Genomic DNA, 25,610 nt, shown 5'->3' with positions numbered 1-25,610 from the left:
GTTTGTGTTGTTCTTAAGCAAAAGATTTTTTAACTGGTAAACACTTTTTTGTTTTAATCATCAGATAATGTGCTTATATCAGTACAATTAAATTAATTTCTGTAATATAAAAGTTATCATATGAGTCTTATTACTTTCAATGTAATGTTGTTTGGGTATTTAAAATATTAATGTGCACTATATGTTTTAAAGACCGCATGACATCAACATGAGTTTTCATCTGTGGCTTTTACAAACATTTACATATTAGTTCTCTTCTGAAAAAACGGCTCATTATTTTTACAGACCGTTCAGTCAAATATACTTGCTGTTAAATAGAAAGTAGAAGATCATGATTCGAGGATGTGGCTCAAAGTACATTTATTTAATTTATTTATTTATTTATTTGACAGGGACAGTGTACATTAATTAGCATTTCTGCAAATGCACCAGAATTAGCCAAAAGGCTATTTTTCATCCGTTGTCCCTGGACAGATCTTAAAATTGTCTACCTAAAAAAACACAATAAAAAGATTACAGTGAACAATACAAATATAAAAAGCAGTAAAATAAATATAACTCCTCACATCCTGTTGATAAATACAAGTTTACCAACATACAGACATTATGTTAATAGATAAAAATAAAATAAAAAAGAATTAATATTATACACATTAACACCACAGAGACACAAGTGGCAACAGGTTGGGTTGAATGAAGATACATATTCTTATTAGTGCTGACATGTTTGATGTAATATGAGCCAGTTTTTTAGATGTTTTTTAAACAGAGTGTATGTGTTAAGTTCCCTGATGTTCTGAGGGAGAGAGTTCCACTCCTGCACTGCTACGACTGAAAAGGCACTCTGACTAAAAGCACTTTTCCGTAGAGGAACAACACAGTCTCCTCGGGCCGACCCTCGTGTTACTCTCTGTGTGGTATTTCTGATGTTTACAAACTGACTGAGTGGAGGAGAAGACAGACCATGGATGATTTTGTAAAACAGACAGAGGTTTGAATACTTAATGACATTTTCCCAACTTAAGAACTTATGCTTTTGTAAAATGGCACAGTGATGATACCTAAATGTTTTTTTATCCACAATTTTGATTGTCTGTTTATAAAGTGACTCTAAGGATTTTAGTGTAGTTTTATTTGCCTGTGACCAGGTTGTAAGACAGTAAGTGATATGAGACAGTACCATACTGTACATGAACATTTTAGCTGCCTGAAGTGACAAGTTCGATCTTATGAACCGGAAATTTGCGATATTAAATTTGACTCTGTTGCAGACCTTTTTTATCTGTGATTTAAAAGTTAGTTTAGAGTCTATTATGATGCCTAAGTATTTGAATTCTGACACAACTTTTATTTCCCCCCCTGTCACATAAATATCTGCCTGATTATTTGCAATGTTTGATTTAGAAAAGAACATTGAAACTGTTTTATTTACATTAAGTTTTAAGCAGGATTGATTTAGCCATTCAGAGACATGGGCCATAGACTGTGTGAGTTTTTCAGCAACTTGTTTTGTGTTTTTACCATGGGTATAAATGACTGTGTCGTCTGCGTACATCTGAATATGGACGTCTGGACAAACAGAAGGGAGGTCGTTTATATAAAGTGAGAATAGCAATGGCCCCAAAATAGAGCCTTGAGGAACCCCCGTGGACATTGCGAGGGGCGGTGAGTGGTAATCACTGATCCTGACTGACTGTGAGCGATTCGATAGATATGACTCTATCCATTTTATTGCATCTGCGGAGAAATTAAATTTACTTAGTTTGATTAATAATATTTTATGGTTTACAGTGTCAAAAGCTTTTTTTAAATCGAGAAACACAGCTCCAACCACGCCACCTTTATCCAGTAAATGTTTAATATTTTCTATGAGAAAACAATTTGCAGTTTCCGTGGAGTGTTGAGTTCTGAAACCAAATTGCATTGAATGAAGGGAAAATGTAGTGGTATTCAAATGTGTTATTATTTGTTGGGAAATTAGTTTCTCTGCGACTTTTGACACTGTAGGTATGATGCTGATTGGTCTGTAATTGTCCACTGACAATGGATCTCCATTTTTGAGAATTGGAACAACAGCAGCTGACTTCCACACACTTGGAAATACTGCCTCAATAAAGGAGAGATTGACAATTTTGGTTACTGGTGTTAACAATGTAGAACTGAGTTCTTTCAGCATGCACACATCTATGCCAAATATGTCTCTAGTTCTGGAAGCTTTTAGTGTTTTTATTGTCTGTAAGACTTCAGATTCTGTGACTGTGCCTAGGTTGAAAATTGGCTCTGAGTTATTTATCGGACAAATATTTAGATTGTTAGATGGTAAGCTTTGGGCAATAGTGGAGACAGATTCAATAAAAAAATTATTGAAGGCATCTGCAACTTTGTTTGTATTATTTGTAATTTGTCCATTTATCTTAATTTCTAAAAATTGTTTCCTTTTAGTGTCTTGTCCTACAAGTTTTTTAAGTTGGTTCCAAATTGTTTTAGAATCCCCTTTTGCATTTTCTATTATAGTCAAAAAAAAATCTGCTTTGGCCTTGCGTATAGCTTTAATAGTCTTATTCCTCAATGTTGTAAATAGATTTTTAGCACTAGCTGACTTAGCTTTAATTGCATTTTTTAGCGCACGATCCCTCTCTTTCATTAGTTTGAGTATGTCCGAGTTCATCCAGGGAAGTATGTTTTTATTGTGTTTGTGTTTAACTTTACAGCTAAAATCTTTAATTGTTCTCTCAATTGTCGCCACAAAAGATTCAGAGTCCATTTCACAATTTGTTCCCAACAATATGTGATCCCAGTCAATCTGCTGGACAGCACTATTAAATCCTTCCTGGCGGTTTTTTGGAATTCCAACAAACTCACGCTCTCTGACAGAATAATCAAATCTCTTTTTTGAGAGCTTTCTGGCCACAAGGATCAAATTGTGATCAGAAAGACCAGCTAACATATTGTATGATTTAGATATTCTCTCAGGTCGGTTGGTAAATGCCAAATCAATCTGTGTGCTGCTTGATGTGGTGATTCTTGTGGGCCCTTTGATCATTTGGACTAGATCAAATTTGTCAGTTATTCTTTTAAGCTTTTTTCTACATGATGTGTCCTCCCAGTTTATGTTGATATCACCCAAAATAATGGTCTCTTTGTTTAAGTTAGATTCTTTCAGTAATGTTTCAAACTTTTCATAAAAAATGGCATCTGAAGAGGGGGGGCGATATACCACAATGATTGTGAAAGACATTTGTGGTGATAGTATAATATTTAAGCCCAAGCATTCTAGTTCATGATCATTCAGCTGTTGAATTTCCTGACACTGAATATTGTTTTTTATGTATATCATAACACCACCACCTTTTGACCCTTCTCTGTCTCTCTCCTCTCTCTTCTAGAGACCTTCATGATTATGTCATGAAGGTATGTACTGCGGCAACTATAGTTGCCGCAGTACATGGTTGTCATTTTCCTTTTGTAAATATTTTTCTAGATGTTGTCCATGTTTTATTTCTCAATGAAATGCAAGCAAACAACCAAATAAAGGATTTCAAGAAAAAAAAAAAAAAGGTATTCACTTCCTCCCTGTCACATGAGGCTGTCAACTTCCTACCCCTATTTCCAGGAAGCAGGGCGAAGGCAAACGCTCCCAAAGAAAGGTCATTTTCATGTTACTAATAAGTATTTTTTGTTGACATATATATATCTACATAATCATGAAGGTCTCTAGAATCAGCCAAACAAAACAAATCTTACAAGAGATCTATAGTTTTTTGTATACTTAGTCAAAAGTCCAAGCGGCAACTATAGTTGCCGGTGGGCAAATGCCTTGTAAGTACATATATCATGGGGAAATGGGGTATACTGTGTTAATAGGTTAATAAATCAAGTTCATTGGTCTTGTTTAGTGCATAAACATAACTTAACCCTTTAAATGACATATCTATATAGATATATTTTTTTCTTCATTCTATTTATTTGTATTTATTTATTTTCATTTAACTTTTTGATACACAATGCCCTGTTATGGCTGCACTTTGTTCTGCACTGTTCCACAACTTTAACCCTTGTGCGCTGTTCGTTTGCGGTTTACAGTCAGGCTGTTTGGGATCTGAGAGACCCCAGGTAACAAAATGTTATTTTGTAACAATATATATATATTAAACAAATGTAATTTTACTCAGTTTATTAATGTTTTTACTCTACATTTGGACATTTTTACTCCACAAAATGTTCAAAAAAAGAAAAGAAAAATTCTCCAAAAAGAAAAAAAAAAAATAATAAAACATTTGCCTTATAAAATACCCACATTTCTAACTTTCATTCATGGGGATAACATGGATAATTTGACATGGTTTAGTGTAAGATTTTTGGCCAAATCTTGGAAAATGCAGTTTTAAAAGTAAAAAAAAAAAAAATCAGCTCTAAAAGTACTAAAAGTTTCAAACTAAAAGACATCTTTTCACAAGTTTTTCCAGTTAGATTCATATCTACATATAATGAAATCACAATTATAACAATAAAAGTTACTTTCTGTCAAAGTTTGGCAGTTTTTGTACTGAAAAAAAATCAGTTTTTCAATAATGTTCCATTATGATTAGAATCAAACCTGATCAGGATGTTACAAAGAGAAAAGTTGGAGATTTTAGAGTTTATCATTTATTTCAAACATCTGTTTTTCATATAATTCTACAAATTTAAAGTGTGCCACTTCATTTCTCTCTGTGTGTTCTGTGTTGTTTCTGATTTTGAGGATGAATTTTGTCCATTGATCAAATTCATTTGATTCTAATCATAATATAACATTACTGAAAAACAGATTTTTTTTTCAGAACAAAGAGTGCCTAAACTTTGACAAAAAGTTACTTTTATTATTATAATTGTGATTTCATTATGTAGATATGAGTACAACTGGAAAAACTTGTGAAAAGATGTCTTTCAGTTAGTCAAAAAGCAAATAGCAAATAGTGGTGCTCTGCAGCCATCTACTGGTTAAAGTGATAAATTGTTACTTTTAGAACAGCATTTTCCAAAAGATTGGCAAAAATCTTTTAAAAACACTTAACCATGTCAAATTATCCATGTTATCCCCATGAATGAAAGTCAGAAATGTGGGTCAAAAAGACCCTGAACAGCGCACAATGGTTAAGGCAAATGGATTTGTTGTTTGTCGTGTTTTCATATTCAAGAGATTATAAGCTAGATGCAGTTTTTTTGGGGGGTCTGCATCAAATGTTCTTCGACTTTTATACATAATAAATTTGTTTATGAATAAAGATTGATCTGTTGAAAGCAGTTATTTTGAGATAAATGCCAAATGTTCTCCTCCTATTCATATTTTACATTGAAGGGGTGCATACAACATATTTGCCCACCGGCAACTATAGTTGCCGCACATTCAAATATGATTTTCAAGAAAGAAAAAAAAAAAACCTGGGGAAAATAAATGCAGAACATGTTCACATAGGACACTATTAACAGGATTATATGCATGAAACCATTCGGAAAAATTTGGCCACAAATGGGTTAAGCATAATATTCTCTTTGTTAGGATGTTGATATAGCCACTGTTCAAGCGTCCAGTAAGTTTCATTCATAACGTTTCTCCTTAAATCTGATACACAATTTCATACAGTTTTGTCCCTCATAACCAGTAGTATAAGAAGCCTAAGCAAGCTTAATTGTTATTTGCTAGTTTGACATGACAGAAGAAAACTGAAAGGTTTTGTGTAGGTTGTCAATGTATTTATCATTCATCAGCTTGAAACTAAATCGTTCTAAAAGTGATTCCAACGATATTGTTGTTCTGTGCTGTTATAGCCCTTATGCGCCAGAGACACAAGTGCGAGGCATCTTTAGAATATTGTCTTTGAACTTCTGTTTTAGCGGTAGCTCTGTGTATTTCTATGGCATCGCTGTGGAAGAGTAATTAGCTGGTGAAGTGGATTTACTTATTGTAGAGTTAAAGAAAGTTATCACGAGCATTGTAATGTTTAAAGCAGATGTCTTAACAAAAATCAGTAGACCAGGAACATTTTAAAAAGGGCAATTCATTCATAAAGTATTAAGATCGCTGTGGAAATACAAATCGGAAGACAAAAGACAACAAGCGCAGCGCTGAAAAGGTGCAGGGCTACATAAGGTCTATAGTTGTGACAAGGTGTGCTGGACATCGGCTGCGGCTGAATCGATCGGTGAGAGTTTGCCGCGTTCAGGAGCTGAAACGTGAATTCGGACACTTTCTGCTTCCTGTAGTGACACTAGCGCTGTGTTTGCATACTTTACCACAGCTGAAGTGAAATAAATGCTATATTTGTCAAATACACAGACGCTTCAGATACTTTTCTGTTTAATACGTTATGCAGCCTACACTGTAGTACTGCTTAATACAGCGTCTGTTTATACAAGAATATAGTTCAACATAAGCTTATATTTAAATACCAATATAGTGGGGTCTATGTTTTTTATCAGTTATATTTTGATAATCATGACACAATATAACATTGCGACTAGATGAAAAGAGATTTTACTGTTATAAAAACAGATTTGTGAGCATTAGTGGAACTGAAGGTGTGAGAATAACCACGAAACACACATGATCGTTGTCATGCGGTGAATCTGGCCAATCGTGGAACAGCTGTGTCGTCATCAGGTCGTGAGTCGCTCTGGAGAAGCTGCTCTGGCTGAGTCCTCCTGCTCTGGTTCACTCTCGATGTACTTTGATGGCATACGTCAGTCACGTGGCATTGGCGCTGTCTCATATTAAGTGACACCTGATATTAATAAGCAGAATCACTGGAGGAACCCTTGCGGGTTCAAGTCTCAGTACCAGCAGGAAATGTAGGTGGTGGGAGTGAATGAACATTACCCACATGTTGCGAGTGACATAAATCATATGATTCAAAATTAAGTGTCTGTATTAAATAGCAGACTCTGATAACAAACAGCATTGAAATTATTAACACTTTGGGTGATATACAGTATGTGTAAATGGACCAGGGGCGTAGCACAAGATCCCGGGCCCTATGCATTGGCAGTCCTGAAGGGCCCCCATGTTCCTCAACCCTTATAGCTTATACATGACATTGGAGTTCTCCACATCAACAATGGTCGAGAAGCACAAACACGTGCACTACACTGCACCCTCACATCAACCAAGATCAATCCCTATAGGTTATAGACAACACACACACAGTGCATCAGGCCCCACCACCAAAATAGAGCAACTAGCTCTCCTGCTCCGGACTCACAGTGCCTGAAAGACAAGAAAAACGAATTACAACACAAGAAATAGTTTACAAGAATACTAATTTACAAGGCACAACCACAATACCCAATATCACAAAACAAAATATATGATCCACTCAAACCTGTAGTATGGGTTTCAGTAAGGTTTTCAGTGCATTGGTTTACAGTCACCAGCCTGTCCCAGCTTCACAGGCCGGCCAACACCCACAACCCTCTTTCCTCTGACAGGCTGAGGATCACTCACAAAATTATTAAGTAATGCAAATATTATTCACAAAAGGAATACAGGGCAAACCCATAAAAGATCAAAAACAAAATAAATGAAGTTAAATTGTCCCAATAATAAAGCAAACTAACTCAAAAATATATTGAATGCTGGGCGTGCTCACATGAGAGCCACTACTGGCCAGCAAATAAAACAATAAACAAAAGTAAAAGATATTGGGAACAAAACAGCAGCAATGAAAGTCCCAATCCGAGCAGCAGTCTTCACGTACTTTTATAACGGCAGATTCATTCACCAACATGCGGCGATCGCGTCATTCGTCCGGCAGCAACAGAGTGAGAACCAAATAATACCAAGGCGAGCAGAAAGTCAAACAGCAATACACCAGCGAGGATTATTGCAGTAGTATGACGTGCGTTTGTATACGGCAAACGGCGCGCGTTCACCAACCACTGTAAACACTCAGCTTGAACACGCGCTTCTCCACAAGCCGCACAGCACCTGACAAGAGTTACGTTGTTAACCGTTTAGCGTCCGGTAGGTTCGAGCAATAATAACCAGCTGCCGTCACACTCACCTCCAGCCAGAACACCAGACCGACAGCAAAATAATGACGCGCTAGAGGGGCGGTCGCGCATTGACACCATGTCCGGTGGCAAAACAGCCACCTTAATATTCACCTTATTCCGCCCCGCCCACTTTTACTTCTGTCCAGTACTTCCGCTGTAAACCACCTTCCGGTTTAGCGGACCCTCATTCAATTTCGAGGAGAACTGCAGAGAAGTCTCACTGATAAAATGTCACATAAGATAAGCTAATTTGTGCCAAATGTGCTATGTACGTGTGTACCAACAGCACAGCAATGCACTGTTTCTCGGGGTATTTTTTAAACGACTTTTAGGTGTTTATATGACCCGTCTGCCTGTCTGATCGCAGCCCGGCCGATGTGTAGTGTTTAGCCTACATTAGCCACAAACATCTAATGTTGTAATGGTCTCACTACAGGACACATACACATGCTATACCTTGTTTTGTCGCTGGATTTATTTTACAGCCATCACTTGTGTTAGAGATCAAACCATAAGAAATTGCAGCTAGCAGTTAGCTAAGCTAACGTTACCCTCTTGTTCATCTAGTTAAAGCTCTACTTTCTTTCTACACCAGTTCGTGGCTATTTTTTTCTCATCTGTTGGCTATACACTGCAAATGTATCTGGTGATTAAGCAAACAAACTGTGGTGTAATAATGTTTCAAACTTTACATGTAGTAGTGTTTGTGCACATCTTCATAACTAAGTAATAGCTATTAGAAAGACTGCAGCTATTAAATCATTTGATTGTGGCATTGTTTCAAAAGCTTCAAGTGAAATGTACTTTAGTACGTTGCAGCAGTTGTTAATAACCATAGGCCAACGCATTTGGCTATAATATTATAGTCTATCTACTTATATCAAGACAGATAACAGATTGGACCAGGGCAAACAAAGCGCTAAGTAGCTAAACCAGGAAGTGAGATTACGCGGATGGCGCCACCCAGTGCTACTTCCGGAATAAGGTGAATACTCGTGGGAATGAGACGCTGATTACCTGCGGGCCTCTAGGGCGGAGTCGACACACGCAGAGAAGACGCAACCCAAACAGCGGCACTTCACTACATTAACATACTCTTGTCTACAGACACTTTACTTAAATGTTTGAAAGTGAAATGCTCCGAATGCGTATGTTCTGCTCTTTCAATGGGTTGTTTCAGTTCATTTTTTGCACTAACGATCGCGGAGATATTCAAGCAGTTTAGCACTATAGATTTCGCGTTCTAGTTTGTGCTCACCTTTCTTTGAAAATAAGTCAGTTACCAATTGTTTCCCCTCATTTTGTTTTCTTTCCTTCTCCTGTCTTTCCTTTCTTTTTTGGTGGCCTGATTTGGCTTTCTTTCAGATTTCTACAGCAGAATTTTGCGCTCAACTAACTAACTTAAACAAAATGCATGCAGATGGACTAAACCATTTGGTGCATTAGCAAGGGGTGGGACCGTGAGACCTTAGATAGTCTTTACTTTTTTCTATTCAAAATGTAGTCAGGCAATCAACCGAGTTATTCAGCCAATACACTTATAGTACTTTACATTTCATCTGACATTCATTATGAAATTAGCAACTGGAGGTAGTGGATATTCACTGAAGAACACAGGAGTGTGTTGTGATTCATGTGCTGATTTTTGATCTTTGTGAAGTACACTTATTTTTTTTATATGAACAATGAGTTTAAAAATCCTTCATAATAGCTCATTGCTGTAGTTTCACAGTGGTGGTAATGTAGAATTCAAGTGTGTTATCAATATAACACATGTTTGTTAACTGATTAAACACTGGATTATATCAGTAACTCAGAGGCCATACCATGATGGTAGTTGAACAAACTCAGGGTTACAGGATTAGTTTCAATCAGGTTTGTTGGTACCATGACTATCGCGATGAACACCGCTAAAGCCGAGCCACTTTCATGGTGCCTAAAATCCAGGGTTGGTGCAAACTAAACTGAAACATACTTTAACTTAAACCGGCTTCATGGTTTAGGCCTCAGGCCACTACATGTTATCATCAATACATAATAATCATCTACTACATAACTATATTTCTATAACAAATGTGCTTTATAACAGCCAGAGAAAAACTAATGTTAGAGTTAAGTGTAACAATCACACACTGTTTCTGCTTCTGTTTCACGTCAGAGATGCAAATATTGTCCACCCTGAAAGTCTAAATGTGGACCTAAACAAATGAGTGATGAGGATGTGTTAACATGCAAATGTGTTCATGCTCTATAGACTAAGAACAGCAGGAGTATGACACGAAACACAATAAGAATTTTCTAAATAAGACTAATTCTTAAAAAGTTTTCCTCATTCTTTCTGTCCGCCAGTGGCACACTTTGCTTCTTCCTCTGTGATGGACACATGTATGTTTTATTAATTATTTTCTTTCTTTAAGTGGTTTTCTTTACGTTGATTTTATCCTTTATCTTTCTCAGCAACTCCTCTAAGGGCTGCACGAGTCCTCATTATCTGTTTTTTACTACAGATGTTATAAATGGAGGATTTGATGGGACAAATTTCTGCATTCTAGAGTGAATCTGAGTAGACACAACACAGATAACACACCGACACCGCTACACACGTAGACAAATGGTGAAGTGCAAAGATCGCAAGAATGGATCGGCCATTTATGTCAAGATGAACAGGGATGAAACACGAGTTATGCAGTCCAGCAATATCTTTACAGCAGCTGTTTAGTTGTGAATGTTCTGTGGTGGCAAACAAATTTCTAATACTGAGACAAACAGGTATCACTTTAACAATTATTTATTCCCTTGCAAGGAAAGGTCAGCAGTCATACAGTCATTACAAATTGCCTGCAGAGTGTGATAACGAGTGGGGGGTATCCTTCATTCTTTATAGTTGTTCCTCCCCCAAGGTTGTTTTCCAGAGGCTAAATCAAGATACATCTTAGCCATAACTAACACATTGTTTAGATTTGTCTATCATATTTAATCATATTACAGCCTTGAATGGACACTCTCTGTCCCGGTCATACATTCAGTCACATTAACTTTTGTCAGGTCATATATAAGGACATACACATACATATATTAATAAGAATACGCATCGACACCACATTAATCTAATTACCATCATTTTTCTAAGATTCTATGAATATAATTAAATGCAAACATAATAGAACATTAAATTTCTTCCACAGTTCAAATGTAAATTGTAAATGTTCATATTAATATAGACTAATACTGACACAGACGTCAATATGCACATATATAGAAACAGAGGAAGACAAACACAAATAAGGAGGAAGTAAAATATGAAAATTAGTTTACACAAATGATGTGATGAGCTGAATGAGGGATGAGAGCAGATATAATAATAGCGTAGTGTAAATCTGCAGACAGAAACATCAGACTCAGGACAGAAACACACGACCTCTAAAGTAAGAACATGTTCATTCTTCAAACACAATTACACTTTCTGATGTTAATATTGTCTGAATGATTATGTTCAGTGAATTCATGCTGCTGTTGAGATACTAAATGAAATTGTCATATTTTACTCCAAAATGAATCTGGGAATGTTTGATTTCTGAGTTTTTCTATGTGTTTTTCCTCAGAAATGGAGCAAACTCTATATCTGATTCTTCTTCTCAGTGGTGAGTGTGTTTGGTGTATTATTTATGGTTTATAGTTTCGTCAGGTTTGACCCTGTTATGAAAAGCATTAAATCAAACGCTCTCTTTCACAGCTCTCTGCTCCGTATCTGAATGTGTTCAGCGTCAGTATCACTTTATAAACGTGTTGAAGACCTGGACTGAAGCTCAGAGATTCTGCAGAGAGAATTACACAGATCTGGCCACCGTTGACAACATGAACGACATGAACGAGCTGAAGAAGAGTGTGAATGATGGAGGTGTTAAGGATGTCTGGATTGGGCTGCAGAGGAAATGGCAGTGGTCTTCAGGTGAACCTGCGCTCTATCTGAACTGGGGATTTGGACAACCTGATGGCAGAGTTGAGTGTGCTATGATGAGAAATGGAGAATGGCATGATGTGCCATGTAGTAACAGCCGGACTTTCATCTGCAGTTCATCTAACAGTAAGTGCAGCTCCATACAATCACAATAAACATTCATTTATAAAAGATACACCATATTCTGTACTGTAAAATCTAATTAGTTAGACTTACTTAAAAGCATGCAAACCAATTGCCTTAAAAAAAAAGTAAAAAAAAAAAAAAGTAAAGTGAAATAGGAATAGTATGTTGTATTGACAAAAGCTTAGTTAGAATAGTTCAGTTATACAAGAGTTCCAGTAACTAAAAAATAACTGAGAGTACTTGATAATGTACTGGGCTACTGGACAACCTGAAGGCAGAGATGAGTGTGCTATGATGAGAAATGCACAATTTCATGATTTGCCATGTAGCGATACTCGTCATTTCATCTGCAACAGTGAGTGCAGCTATTTACAATTACAACCATTCATTTATAGATGCACCATATATATAACGGCTCCAGAATGTCTTCTACTAACACACACACAGTATTAACTTTTAAATTAAAGGTAGAGTAGGTAATTTCAGAGAGGCCAGCAATATCAAGCTGGCTTTGAAAGCATGAGATCCCACTCTCCCTTCAGAGTCTCCAAACCCACGGCTCCTTTAAAACACAAGAACACACACGGCAGAGTCGGCTAAGCGTCAAGAGAGATAGTGGAAAATTACCTCATGTCTCAAACCACATAACATTACAATAATAATTGTAAACAGCATATGGAGCTTTAGTCCTGACTGCTGTAGATTCATTTCGGCATTGATAGTGTTGACATAGAAACACATAAATCCGAGTCTGAGGACATGAAAAGCACCGGGTTGCCATCTCATAATTACGGTTCCTCATGGTGTGAACGTAGCATGAGCTCGTTGTTTTGGTTCAGGAGGAACTGTAAAAGACGACTGCTGTGTGTGTGTGGCGCTCAGTGACTGTGTGTCTCTGCAAAGCCTTACAGAACGCGCTGATGATGTGTGACGTCTGCGCAGCAGGTGCATATGCCATGATTTATCAAAATTAAAACACAAAGAATATATTTTTTTTCAGGTAGGCTAGTTTTTTATTTGCATATCTTAAGTGTAGAGAAATATATAAATTCAGAGGTTTTGTAGACAAATGTGCAAATATTTTAAATGTTGATTTTTGGGCTATGTGTAATATAAAAAAAATGCTTAAAAACAACAATACGTGAACTTTATGTAAACTGATAAACTGTTTGCAGATATTCTCTTTGTCAAGTATCCTAGGTCAGTTTGTTTTTAAGTCAGATTACAAAACTACCACAAACCCCTATTGTTACAAAAATGATAATTAAGGTAAATAAATTGACTCACTGTATTCAAATGAGTAAAACAGAGAAGTATTATTACTCACATCATCACTATGCCTCCTTTTGAAAATGGCACTAAAGTAAGCTGCCTTTACATGATAAAATGCTGAACAGTTTTATCTTCAATCATGGAGGTCTGCGCAATCCGGCCGTTTTGTCTATGGTGCACACTAGGGATGTTTAGACCCCAATCAAATAATACACTTTATCTTTTACCTCTATAGCTGTAGACTAAAAGTAGTTCAAAGAAGATCTAGCCTACATTTCTCTTTTTCATTCATGGAGATATGGAAAATATGCCATGCTTTAGTTTAATGGAAAACAAAGACCTTTAAAAGGAAAATGACATAATTAAATTACCACTATAACCAGTAGATGGCAGCAGAGGACTCGTTTGCTCATACAGCGCTGCAAGTATGACGTGACTGTGTAGGCCAACCGGCAGTTCACATCTCGCTGGTTCCCTCGACAAAAACCCAATAGGATTTTCCCATAGGCTTTTGGATTATCGCTAAAAACAAGCTCTGTAATTAACAAAAGTTTATGATACTTGCACGTTTTGTCCATCAAGATCACAGATGAAAACAACTTTTATGAATTTTGAAGCATAAATGCAGTCGCCAGAAGTAAAAAGCTAAAGTTTGGTTATAAACGAACTACACAATGGTCCCACAAATTCAAGACTATCATCACTAAAGCTTCTGACAACTCTCTCAGTTTTTATCTAAAACATGTTCCCAGAACACTGAGTTGGAATATAGTTTATAAGAGCAGAATTATAAGCATAATGAGTCTGTAAAAGCAGATTGAGTTTATCTGTTCGGCGTGATGACGTTTAATCTCCAACAGCCTCTGTAGTCCCATTTAGCCACTTGTTAGCAACAGCCTTTTTCAAGACATGTAAAAATCTGGAGTAGCGTAATATTGATGAACTTTATGTTGTAGAATAAAACGTGAAAGTGTCTTAAGCTTGTGTTCACCACAGACCTTATTTCAGCCATTTAACCAAAATCCCATTAAAAACCCATTGACTTCGGGACGATGGAACCAGAAGTGCTAAAATGCTAAACTCTACAAAGTGATGTCATACTTGAACCACTCTGTTTGCTCTTGCCACTTCATAATGTAGTTCTTTTCATGGTTTGCTATTGGATTTATTATAAAATAGCTTTAACAACAAATTATTAATGCTAATAAGTAAATAATGCATTAAATACTTTTTTGATTTAACAAAAAAAAAAAAAAAACTTTAACTGATTTTTGACATTGCTAAAGGACACGTATAAATAAATAAAGGACACAAATAAAGCTGCTAAAATTACCCAGAAAACACAAACTAGTTTTCTTCTTCTGGTCTGTGTTCCTGCAGGTCTATTAGTCTGCATTTACACTACAGCACTTAATGCACAGGTTTATTTTGACAAATGTTTTGTCCCGTCCGTCGCTACGGTTATCACTGTCAATCACAGCAATTTCAGGAGTGACTGAGGAACAATGTAACAGATTCATACCTGTAATTATATATTTTGTTCTCTGCAATTTGGCGTGCAGTTTTCATACTCTATGCTTTGCATATCCTGTTTTATAAAGTCCATTCCATTTCTGGCCTCACTCTCTGTGTGTGTGTGTGTGTGTGTGTGTGTGTGAGTGTGTGTGTGTGTGTGTGCGCGCGTGTGTGTGTGTGTGTGTGTGTGTGTGTGTGTGTGTGTGTGTGTGTGTGTGTGTGTGTGTGTGTGTGTGTGTGTGTTTAAGTTTCTTTGGAAATACTTCCATATTAATTAAAACATTTTCCTTACCAATTAAAGTATCAGCATAACAATTTGAGTAAATGTAACTGTGTAAAATATAATAATGTTATTATTGTATGTAATTCATGTAATGTGTTAGTGAATATAGAACAGACTGTGGATAAATGTCACACTTTCAGTGTTGAGTCAATTTCTGTATAGAAAATATTTTTATGAAAAACGTCCAGTTCAAAAAAAAGAAAAGAAAAAAGGAACAAACAGATTTTTTTGTTGTTGTTTTTTTCTTAAAGCGAACACAGGACTCATCTTCGTCAATCAGATGATGAACTGGAGAGACGTTAGGTTCATTCAGAGGAGATGCAGCGTCGTGTGATGAATGTGGTTAAACGTGCGTCTACTGAGGCGGTGTGGTTGGGTTTACGTCACTCCTGCACTGTGGGCCTCTGGTTCTGGGTGAGCGGAGAGACCGTGTGCTATCAGAACTGGGCTCCAGGGAACGGCACAGGAGACGAGGACTGTGAGTCTGGAGTGAGATCTGGAGCAGTTCAGTCTGGAGGAGATCAGCGCTGGATCAGCCGTCCTGAACACGACAAACTCAACTTCATCTGCAGCAGATCTGAGGAGTGAAGGATGTGTTTGTGTTCTTACATAACTGGCAAATGTTTTTTTTAACTGGCAAAAACCTTTTTGTGTTGTTTTAATCATCAGATAATGTGCTTATATCAGTACATTGAAATTCATTTCTGTAATTTAAAAGTATAATATGAGTCTTATTACTATCAATGTAATGTTCTTTGGGTATTTAAAATACTAATGTGCACTATATGTTTTAAAGACCCCATGACATCAACATGAGTTTTAATGTGTGACTGTTCAGTCAAACATACTTACTGTTAAATATAAAGTAGAAGATCATGATTCGAGGATGTGGCTCAAAGTATATCGGCTGTTTAAAATAAAAGCAAAGCACAAGCTCGTTCCGCATGTCTTCAACCCGCTCATAGGGGGATCTCACTCACAGAATGTACAAATAGTGTCAGCCATCTTTTTTTTAAGCTAAGCTAACAGGCTCTTGCTCTGTGGAGAAAACTGAGTAGTAGGCTAACCACGATGGCGAAAGGTAGTGTTGAAGATGATATGGCAGAAGGGGATTTTGAAGATCTGGTGCGATGCCCGTGGCTGCCTGTACGAGCCACAATACAGCGATGAACAGATGCGGATGATGGAGGAACAAGAGGCGGCCGGAGCAGCTGCGGCTTAGGAGTGGCCTCATAGGGCAGCGAAGCAAGTGCATTCTGGGAGTTGTTGTCTTTCATCCACATGTGCCAAAAATACATTTTCTCAGTCTAGAAGCTCCAACTTCTAAAATAATTTCACATTTCTACTACATAAATGACCCAATTTAAATACACATTCATCTTTCCTGCGGTGAAATATCCCTTTAATAAAACTAACAGATGAATAAGAAAGAATGAGACCATGGAATGTTTCAATAACATGTACAATAACTCACTGTTTCTGCTTCTGTTTCGCGTCAGAGATGCAAAGATTGTCCACCCTGAAAGTCTAAATGTGGACCTAAACAAATGAGTGATGAGGATGTGTTAACATGCAAATGTGTTCATGCTCTATAGACTAAGAACAGCAGGAGTATGACACGAAACACAATAAGAATTTTCTAAATAAAACTGATTCTTAAAAATGTTACAATGTTTTAATGAACACATTCCAGCCAATCACAATCAAGTATTTCGAGGAAATAAAGACGTTTATTCTGAAACAGCAGAAGATGATGATATTATTTCAGTGGGATAATGAGTCTAATAATCTTTATTAACATTAGAGATGGACTTCAGGGGAATGAAAGCTTTCATGTCTTTATCTCGTCTCTGTTGTGAATGTGACGGGTCTCAGCTCTCAGAAGAGGGAAAGAAGAAGCCTGGTAACACTTTATATTACGACCCGCAAACAACTGCGTAAGTAAACCGAAATGACGGTGTACGTTTCTGTAATTATAGTGTACTTCCATGTAGGTATAAGGGAACAATATGTTAAGGTTTGGGTAATAAAGGGGTACAAATATACAAGCAAATTATTTATAATGTATAATGTAAAATAATAGTAATTGTGTTTCATGCTTTTTTGTTTTTTTGTTGCTGTCAGAACAACTATGCCTTTTTTAAAAACATTTTCTGCTGCACTACAGTCATTATCACTATAAAATATCACAACCCCCCCCATGATCTGCCTCAAACTTCACCAAAATGTGTTACTTTGTTGTTTGAGTATACTGTAGAAAAGACAATGTTTTATTAAGATGAAAAAGTGTTTTGACATTTTTTTGTAAAATAAAAGTCAGAAATTAAATGGGATCCTTTATTGTATATTTACTGCACTTACCCTGTAAATACACAGAACAAGGGGGTAACAAGCTCCACTTTAATTTACAGCCCGCAGGAGTTACACTTACCCTGTAACTACACAGTTGAAACGGTAACAAACACTACTTACTATGTAACAATACGAAACAACACTATTTTCACAGTAATTACAGAGAAAGGTACTCTTATTAAAAAAACAAAACAAAAAAACCTTTTAATTACACAGTATATTTGCCCTGACATTTAAGTGTCATTGCAATACAATGTGATAAGGTAAGTACTAAGTACTACATGGTACGTTCTAAATTAAAATCATAGCAGAAACATTTTTTTGTTTGGCTTAACGTTAAGTAGTTTAGTAAGAAAAGCCAATAAATAGCATTGCCAATGTTTTTCGAAATCAGCTGTTTATAAAATTGTTTCAGATAAAATTTTTATCATTCTGTGCTTATACATACAGCCATATATATATATATATATATATATATGTTACAACCCACAGGTGTCAAAATTACCCTGTAACTACATTGCACAAGAACATATTTTGCCAGAAATGTGATAAAAACTTTTATATACAACAGACGTACAATTTTTGCCTGGAATATATTAACAGAATAGGTACCTGTTAGTTTTAAAATAATTACGTTATAAATAATTTGCTTGTATATCTGGTTGTACACCTTTATTACCCAAAACTTAACATATTGTTCCCTTATACCTACACGGAGGTACACTATAATTACAGAAACATACACCGTAATTTCGGTTTACTTACAAAGTTCTTTGCAGGTTGTAGGCTATATCTGCTTGTTACCCCTTTATTACCCAAAACGTAACATATTGTTCCCGTATACCTACACGGAAGTACACTATAATTACAGAAACGTACACCGTAATTTCGGATTACTTACGCAGTTGTTTGCGGGTCGTAATATACACTGTTAGACTTTTCTGTAATTTCTACAGTTATTTACTTTAAATCCCCCAGTATTATACTGCTATTTCTCTTTGCAGTAAACAACTGTGATTCCCATTGCATCATGGGAATTTTCTGTGACGTCTAACACCACATACAGAGACTTACTGTATTTTTTAAATTTGCTGTATACTACTGTATTTTACGTAACTGCCTCTCTAGCTGGCACCATTCCACCGTGCTTTTTATTTCCTAAATTTTGCCTTACACCGCGTGTCTACAACGCTATAATAGCCAGAGGCTGTCTATATTGGACACATTGAAGCGACCGGACCTTTAAATGCAAACCTGTTTATCCCTTGTCAGAAATAGAGCGAGCGCTTGGACTCGTATCGGACTACGTCAGAAATATAACGGCCGCGGCGCATCACTACACTGTCTGGGATTTGTCGTGTCGCGTCAGACAGACATCCAGTGTAGGTAATGGGGTCTGTCTTTTGTTGGATCGCGACGTTCGTGTCTGGCCCGGGGAAGAGACGGAATTCACTTCACCGAGAGAGAGAGAGATCAGCAAGCAAGGAAAAAAAAAAAAAAAAAAAAAAAAACATTCTGTGTGTGTTGACAGGATTGTGCCCAGTTTAACCTATGTTATAACGTTAACGTTAGCCTACTGCTACTCGTCGTCAACATGGCGGTAACGAACTTTACCATGGTAAACTAACGTTTCATTTTACACACTTTGTTAGATTATTGAATTGTCGAGTTAAAATATGCCAACGAGCACACATTTTTGTGTTTAAAGGCAACTGCAACAAAGTGCCAATTCGCGCCAGTGGCTTCTAGCAGGATTCCAGAGGTAGGCCAGCCCATTTGTGATATGAGATAAGTTGCTGAAATGATTAGCATACGCTATGTGAAAATTGCTTTTGAGCCACTGGTGCAGACTAGGTATCTTACAATATCTTATAAAATTGGCTAACTTTATATCAAATAAGTGACCTTTGGCTTATGTCTAACTTTATTACACAGCAAATGAACCAGTCAGAAGATTGACCATTGTCTTTGTTCAGTCTCACCAGATTAAATGTATCCAGGTAAGCACTGCAGTAAAACTCTCACTAATTCATTCATACCAAATCTAGCATTCTAAACAACTTAAGTTTATATTTTTGCATTATTTTTATATTTTATTAGCCAGAAGACCACCTGACTAGGAAGGTCCTAATATCAGCGCACAGGTGGGTTAACTACTGTAGGAAGGAGAACGATCATCACACAGTGATTTCTTGCATGTATCTTACTGTGTATTTGTCTCTAACAGGTACTCCTTCACTGCAGACAAGCTGAAATGGGCTAAAATCATCTATTTCAGTCGTTCTTTCTATGGATCACAGCATTTTTGGACAGAATTGAGGATTTGTAAGTATTAAAATTGAATCTGGCATAATTTAATTTAGTTCTTTTGTATGCTATTTATTGACAAAAGCTGTTTACAAATATATATTCTTAAGTTTTTGTGAAAATAATAATAAAAATTAACAAAAAAGGAGGTTAAAAATAATGTGACACTAATATTCTCTCTCTCTCTCTCTCTCTCTCTCTCTCTCTCTCTCTCTCATATAGGTTTGGAACCGGGATCTCCTCTGAAGGACTGAGTACATTTGTGTTTGTGGGCACGCATGCAGACCAGGGAACACTCTGATGTTGTCAATCAAGTTCTGAACAGGAACCAATCTTTGGAGAAGTTCATTTATTCACAAAGGTGGACAAAAACATTGTGTTGGCTTTTTAACGATTATTTTGATGATGACTTTTACTCCTATGCTGTAGAAAAGATGGAGTAGACAGTCAGACATTGATAATAATAAGAAATGTTTCTTGAGCATCAAAGAGACTTCTTTCAAAAACATTAAGACACTTAAATACTTCTTTTGGCCTCCAGTGTACATGAATCCAACACATTTTTGGAAATAAGTGAAATTATTTTTAAGGTGGGGTTATGTGTCATGTATTGTGAAAAGAACTGTGTTTTGTCCTGTTTTGGACATTTCCTTTTTGAATGCTTAAAAATGTATTTATATTCTGCAGTTTTGTGAATGTAATGGTTTATATTTCATTATAATACTTGTATAAGCTAAACAACCAATGACTCTACATTCATTTTGTCAAATGCTAACGTTTTGTTTATGATTTTATGTATGTTTTTAACAATGTTTGCAGTGAAGGACAGCACATAATGTGTTAATTTAACACGTTTACACATCTTTGTGCTAACCTCTCTGACATATTTACTTTGTTAAAATCATTAACACAATGAATGAGTTAAAATTAACACAAAAAATGTTGTCTCTAAACTCACCCATTAATGTGTAAAAATTTCACACATCATTTCCAGCATTGGCATGTTTATTTTGTGATATATATGAAATGTTTTAAATTAAAAAAAATTATTTTGTGATAACTTTGTCTAATTGGTTTGTATGAAAGTAGTACTTATGTAGGATAAAAATAAAATTAATCATATATCAAAATTATCAAATCTAATTTATATTTAGTAGTGAGTTAAGTAGAATAGAATAGAATAGTTTAGTAGAATTAAATACAGTAGTGTACTGATTAGCTTCATTTTTACAGTAATGCACTGAATTACACAAAACTGAAATACGGTTTGGTACTGTAACTCTTAATTACAGTACTGTAAAAAAAACCCTGAAAAGTCTAACAGTGTAAAGTGTTACCAGAAGCCTATATATATGAGCAAAAACGTTTCAATTTTTTTCCCAAAGAAAAAAAGAATTGTCTTCCCTTCCTCTTCAATTTGTCTTTTTTAATGCCCCAAACTCTTCAATATTCAAACTTTAAAGGCTCTCATTAACCAGTATCACCAGTCTTCACTAATGAACTCAACCCTTCTCTGTTCAGTTCAAACAGCAACAGATAAAAGTGGCCCAAAACAGAGAAACTCAAACATGGGGTCTGTCCAAATACACACACTTGGCCACTAGAGAGGATGTGCACGCAACAGGATATAAGTGAGCACATTTTACTGGTGCAAACATGAGTATGTGTATTTTGTCATTTGTACAACATTTGCAAATGCTTTTTATCATTAGAATCGAAATAAAGCTCTGTAAACACTTGCAGTTTTACAACACCATAAGTGTGTCAAATTAGGTAATCAAAAGTTCTACACACACTTGATCACTTGGGCCAAATACAAGAACAAAATGTAATGTAAGTAGACAAATGGTGAAGTGGAAAGATCGCAAGTGTTGGTGGACAGGCCGATACATGTCAAGATGAACAGGGATGAAACGAGTTATGCAGTCCAGCAATATCATTAAAGCTGCTGTTTAGTTGTGAATATAACAATATAAATTTTGAATGTTCAAATTTTTTTTTTGATTAAGGTTCATATAAATATAGACTTATACTAACTGACAAAGATGCCAATATGAAAATACAGAGGTAGACAAACACAAATGATGAGGACATAAAACATGAAAATGAGTTTTAGAGAAATACACAAATGATGTGATGAGCTGAATGAGGGATGAGAGCAGATATAATAATAGCGTAGTGTAAATCTGCAGACAGAAACATCAGACTCAGGACAGAAACACACGACCTCTAAAGTAAGAACATGTTCATTCTTCAAACACAATTACACTTTCAGATGTTAATATTGTCTCAATGATTATGTTCAGTGAATTCATGCTGCTGTTCAGATACTAAATGTAATTGTCATATTTTACTCCAAAATGAATCTAGGAATGTTTGTTGTCTGAGTTTTTCTATGTGTTTCTTCCTCAGAAATGGACCAAACTCTATATCTGATTCTTCTTCTCATTGGTGAGTGTGTTTGGTGTATTATTTATGGTTTATAGTTTCATCAGGTTTGACCCTGTTATGAAAAGCATTAAATCAAACGCTCTCTTTCACAGCTCTCTGCTCCGTATCTGAATGTGTTCAGCGTCAGTATCACTTTATAAACGTGTTGAAGACCTGGACTGAAGCTCAGAGATTCTGCAGAGAGAATTACACAGATCTGGCCACCGTTGACAACATGAACGACATGAACGAGCTGAAGAAGAGTGTGAATGATGGAGGTGTTCAGGATATCTGGATTGGGCTGCAGAAGACGAGTGTTGATAAATGGCAGTGGTCTTCAGGTGAACCTGCGCTCTATCTGAACTGGGCTGATGGACAACCTGAAGGCAGGGATGATTGTGCAATGATGAAAAATGGACAATGGCAGGATTTACCATGTAGTGATAAAAGTCATTTTATCTGCAACAAAAGTAAGTAATTTAAAATTACAGCAACCGTTCATTTATAGATGTACCATGTACCAAATATGACGGCTCCTGAACTTTTTCCACTAACATACACAGTAATAACTTATAAATTAAAGGCAATTTCCGAGAGGCTAGCAATATCAAGTCAGCTTTGAAAGGATTCAGAGTCTCCAAACCCACGGCTCCTTCAAAACACATGAACACACACAGCAGACTCTGCTAGTCACGAGAGAATTTGGATTTATTATAAAATAGCTATAATAACAAATAACAAATAATTAATGCTAATAAAATAATAAATATATATTATATTTTCAATATTTTTAGATTTAATAAAAAAAAATTGAATAGGCAGATTTTTAAACATTGCTTTAAAAAGGACACGTGAAAAAAGAGTGCAATTTCAGGAGTGACTGAGGAACAGTGTAACGGATTCACTCATGTAATTATATTTTTTCTCTGCAATTTGGTGTTCAGTTTTCATACTCTACGCTTTGCCTATCCTGTTATATAAAGTCCATTCCATTTCTGGCCTCGCTCCCTGTGTGTGTGTGTGTGTGTGTGTGTGTGTGTGTGTGTGTGTGTGTGTGTGTGTGTGTGTGTGTGTGTGTGTGTGTGTGTGTGTGAGTTTCCTGGGAAATACAGTACTTCCATATTAATTGGAAATTTTTCCTAACAGTTATTATCAGCATGAGAATTTGAGTAAATGTATCTGTGTAAAAGGTAGAGGATGATGCCTCCTCCCGCTTTAGAACAATGTGCATTTACGTTTAAAATGTAACATTTCCAATGTAATGGAAACATGTTTCTGATGCTTCCACCACTGCTCTTATTCACATTAAAAACCATAAAACAGCGAAAGACAAATTGACACTTATTTATGAAACAGTTTTTTAAATTGTTTTTTTATTGAAGTGAACACAGGACTCGTCATGGACAATCAGCAGAAGAACTGGAGAGACGCTCAGAGTTACTGCAGACAGAAACACATTGATCTGGTCAGTGTGAGGAACCAGGATGAGAATCAACAGGTTAAGAAGTTCATTAGTGGTCTTCGGTTATCTGGATCATGGATCTGGATCGGTCTGTTCAGAGACTCATGGCAGTGGTCAGATCAGAGTAACTCCTCTTTCAGATACTGGAAGTCTAGTGAACCTAATAATTATGGAGGTGGTGAAAACTGTACAGTGATCGAACCAAATGCTCAGGGTCAATGGAATGACATCTCTTGCAACAACCAATTTCCTTTTGTGTGTCATGAAGGTGAGCAGATCCTCACAAACACACACAATCCATCCATCACCTCCAGATATCTTAAAGGGTTAGTTCACCCAAAAATGAAAATTCTGTCATTAAGTACTCACCCTCATGTCGTTCCAAACCCGTATGATCTTCGTTCATCTTCTGAACATCACTGACAGCTATTTAATTAATACTTTGAAGGCCCAGAAAGGTAGGAAAAACATCATTAAAATAGTCCATGTGACTACAGTGGCTTAACCCTCTGGGGTCTAAGGTGTTTTTGGGGTCCTTGAGATGTTCTGACATGTCCTGACATTCATGCTTTTTTCAATTGCTTATAAACATATTAATGGCAAAGGTGTAATTACACTCTATTTAGCACAAACAGGGCTACCATAATATGTGAGCAACATGCATGTACATGTTTGTATTTTTAGATTACAGCCCGGAAAGTACTACATAATTAAGGTGAATTTACAGTGTAACTTTCGGTAATTATAGTCTACCTATGAAGTACTTCCATGTAAGTATAAGGGAACAATATGCAAAATTTGGGGAATAAAGGGGTAACAACCAGGAGAATTAAAAAAATATATATTTATACTGTACGTATTATAGAACTAAGGGGTACGTATTCTACTATTATGATAAAACAATCTTGCATTTGGGACCAATTTACCGAGAACATACACTGTGCACCTTTTTGTAAAAATTGTGTACCAATACAAACTGTATAGGCTTTTTAAACTACAGGGTACATATCTATGCATTTATACAGTTTTTTTTTTTTTTTTTTTATAGTAAAAGTGCAGATGTTTAAGTTTGAGCTTACATGCTTCAAGGCAAGTAAAGCTAAAACTATTGCATTTTTATTTATTTTTTTTATACTGGGAAATATACTCTTGTACCAAGTAGTTACAGGGTAAGTGTGGCATTGCGGGCCGTAAATTAAAGTGGTGCTTGTTACCCTCTTGTTCAATGTAGTTACAACATAAGTACAATAACAAATACATACTGACAATCTTATAATACTGACTTGGAAACCTTTATAAATTTGTCCCAAATGTGATTGTTGTATCATAATAGTACAATAAGTACCCCTTAGATCTACAATACTTACAGTATAAAAAAAGTTATTTCTCCTGGTTGTTACCCTTTTATTCCCCAAACTTTACATGTTGTTCCCTTATACTTACATGTAAGTACTTTATAGGTACACTATAATTACAGAAAGTTACACTGTAAAATTGCTTTAATTACGCAGTACTTTCCAGGCTGTAATCTAAAGCGTTACCGAATAATGTTTATGCATGGTTATTGAAAAAAACAAAAACTAAAGTTTCTGAAATAAGGCCACAAAACACATACTAAATATGTGTCCACAAGACTTTTGACTAATGGATGTCGTCGCCTAGAGTTTTTTCTTCAAAATGATGTGAAAATCATCCTGCCTAATCATTCACAAAAAACAATACATTGATTTAAACTTTGTAAGACACTTTCTGTTTGGAAAGGCAATATGCGCAGGGGCGTCAATGATCCAACACCATCATGAATATTGAGTGGTTCACACTTGAGGAGACAATGGGGCCCGCATAATGGGGCTGCATACATAATTAGCCTTTCA

At 36.1% G+C, this 25,610-nt stretch overlaps 1 protein-coding gene across 1 annotated transcript in view; it reads left to right on the top strand.

Moving 5' to 3' along the window:
* Positions 1-25,610, top strand: part of LOC311288441 (macrophage mannose receptor 1-like) — a gene marked incomplete at its 5' end in the record, with an annotated part of 48,787 nt that overhangs the window by 14,549 nt on the left and 8,628 nt on the right. The window contains 7 exons of the mRNA XM_084405859.1: positions 3,387-3,411; positions 6,641-6,719; positions 11,634-11,672; positions 11,765-12,133; positions 22,257-22,295; positions 22,388-22,744; positions 23,657-24,004. Of these exons, the coding sequence (XP_084261985.1) occupies positions 3,387-3,411; positions 6,641-6,719; positions 11,634-11,672; positions 11,765-12,133; positions 22,257-22,295; positions 22,388-22,744; positions 23,657-24,004 (1,256 nt within the window). The remainder of the gene's footprint in view (positions 1-3,386; positions 3,412-6,640; positions 6,720-11,633; positions 11,673-11,764; positions 12,134-22,256; positions 22,296-22,387; positions 22,745-23,656; positions 24,005-25,610) is intronic.

The sequence above is a fragment of the Rutilus rutilus genome, assembly GCF_951802725.1.
Source record: "Rutilus rutilus genome assembly, chromosome: 3".
Taxonomy (NCBI): Eukaryota; Metazoa; Chordata; class Actinopteri; order Cypriniformes; family Leuciscidae; genus Rutilus; species Rutilus rutilus.
The sequence above is the reverse complement of the archived record's forward strand: the minus strand, read 5'-3'. Positions and strand labels throughout refer to the sequence as shown.